Source organism: Epinephelus moara, unplaced genomic scaffold (genome assembly GCF_006386435.1).
Source record: "Epinephelus moara isolate mb unplaced genomic scaffold, YSFRI_EMoa_1.0 scaffold3510, whole genome shotgun sequence".
NCBI lineage: Eukaryota > Metazoa > Chordata > Actinopteri > Perciformes > Serranidae > Epinephelus > Epinephelus moara.
In genome coordinates, this window is record NW_026081217.1 from 1 (window position 1) to 2309 (window position 2309).

General features: G+C 49.0%; 1 protein-coding gene across 1 annotated transcript; it reads right to left on the reverse strand.

Annotated features, from left to right (window-relative positions):
* Positions 1-6: 6 nt before the first annotated feature.
* LOC126387308 (G2/mitotic-specific cyclin-B2-like) lies at positions 7-1927 on the reverse strand. The gene is made up of 6 exons (XM_050039842.1): positions 1646-1927; positions 1407-1565; positions 1094-1330; positions 451-591; positions 244-354; positions 7-170 (listed from the first exon to the last, which is right to left on the reverse strand). Exons 1-6 carry the CDS (start codon positions 1784-1786, stop codon positions 60-62), a joined length of 900 nt encoding a protein of 299 aa, XP_049895799.1. The 5' UTR covers positions 1787-1927; the 3' UTR covers positions 7-59.
* Positions 1928-2309: the final 382 nt, after the last annotated feature.

Genomic DNA, 2309 nt, shown 5'->3' on the forward strand with positions numbered 1-2309 from the left:
GAGATCAATCTAAAATAAAGTGCGAGTGAAATGTCCACTGATAAAATTTAAAGCTGGCTTCAAGGATTGTTGAGCAGAGGAGCCGCCATGTTGGTGATGATGGACGACTTCAGCTGAGGGATGAGGCTGATCTTCATCAGCTTGCTGCTCGAGTACTTGTTCCTGACGGCCTGCAGAGGAACAAACTCACTTTAGTTTGTGCTCAACACAACATCTTAACATGTTTCCTGTCCATCGACTCACCTGGAACTTTGTCTTCCCCCTGTTTACAGTCACCACATTTTTGGCGATGTGCTGCATGATGGGCTTCAGGTGGGCCGCGTCGTAAGTGGAGTAGTGCTGCTGAGTGGGAGACTGAGACGAGACGGCCAATTAAAGAGCAGCAAAGAGAAACATTACACACATTGAACACGTTAAGTCTACATGTTTGTTTAACTCCAGCAAACTCACCCACGGCAGCCCGTCGACCAGCAGCTGGGAGAGACACAGCGCAGCAGCAGCGACCTCAGAGGGTCGATAGTGCACCATGTCGTAGTCGAGGAGGGTCAGCTCCATCAGATACTTGGCCAGCGTGTGTTTCTCTACGTCAGACTGAGACACAGACAACATGGAGGCCACTGACAACTCCAAGGCTACTCAAGAGAAGGCTGAGAAACCGGGATCAAACATGGGGGGATTGCACATGCACAGTAACATCTGGTCTGCACTTATTCACTGTCACCCTCCAGAATCGCAGCTCAAGTTACACTGCGCATGTGCAGTCCCCCCATGTTTGACCCTGTGTCTTAGCCTTCTCTTGAAAAGCCTTGGACAACTCTGGTGGACACTTCACACATTTTACTAATCTGCTCTAGTCAAAGAATGGTGTTTAAACCTGCTGTTTGCACACAGTCTGTTCACGGCAACTGAAGTCTACATATTTAAAGTTCAAGCTAAAGACTGATCAGCTTAATACTGCAGGATAAGAAAACCTGCAGCTGTTTATGTAACCAGGTCAAACTGAAAACACCCAGAGACTGATGGAGCTCCACATCTGCACATCCTTGATTACTAGTTAAATTATATATTGTGGTAAATTCATGGCTGAACTCACATTCGCCACCTTGGAGGCTCGTCTCAGGAAGTGTAGTGGAAGAGGACGTCCCAGCTGAAAGTTGAGCGTCCTCAGAACCAGCTGCTCCATCTCCAGAATCTGAGACTTTGTGAAAGCGTTGTCTGTGATGTAGGCGAAGTCTCCGACCTCTGGAGCGTACATCTCTTCATATTTACAGGCCACCAGCATGGCGGTCACACCAACCAGCTGCAGCTTCCTGCGAGAGACTGGCTGGACCTGCAGCACGGCGGGGAAACGTTTTCACACAGCTCACAAACACAGAGAGAGAAAAGAGCGTTGAGACGGTCGGTACCTGGAGGAAACGATCCAGGATGGCTACTGTGAGGTACAGAGTCTCCTGCAGCAGCTGGAACCTGGAGTGAACCTGGACCAGCCAGTCCACCAGAAGAGCTCGCATGCGTTCAGTGATCTCATAACCCTGCATGTAGTTGGCTCGTACAGCCTGCTGCGCCTGTGGAGACGGACGGTGATGTCACACAGAGCAGTGCAGGGGGGGGGCAGAGAGTTGGGCTGATGGAGGGAATAAATTACCTCCAGGACGTGCAGATATCTGTAGATATCTTTGACGTATTCTGAGCAGAGCTGCGGCAGGTCTGAGTCCTGCTCGTCCACGTCCTGCACGGTGAGCAGCGCCTCAGAGAACGCCTGGCACAGCTCCTCCTCCTCCTTCATGGACACGTCAGCTGACTCCTCTGACACTGGGGGGAGGGGATCTGCAGGTGCTGCGACCTGGACTGATGGAGGCACCACAGGCTTCACTTTCTGGGCACAAGATGGTTTGGCTTTGGTCGCTCCGGTCCTCTGAGGAAACAAGTTTAATGCAGTTTGATTCAGAAATGAGGTTCTGAGTTGTCACTGTTGTAGAACTATAGTCCGGCTGTAAAAATTGTGTAGCTTATACAACGAGTACAGAAAATATTTTCACATTTGTCCGTTAAAATGTGGCTTATACAACGAGTACAGAAAATATTTTCACATTTGTCCGTTAAAATGTGCATCATACGTCTGCAGCCTGACACCTTTTCCTTTAAACTGAGACCAACCTCAATAGAAGGAGGTCGTCTTGATTCTGCCTACGGATTCTACATCCAAAGGGAAATGTCTCAGAGAAACAGTAAACTAAACAGTGGGTGGAGTGGACTGATTTGTTTGCCTTCACGCCACATCGCAAAGTTAAAGTAACAAAATATTCAAA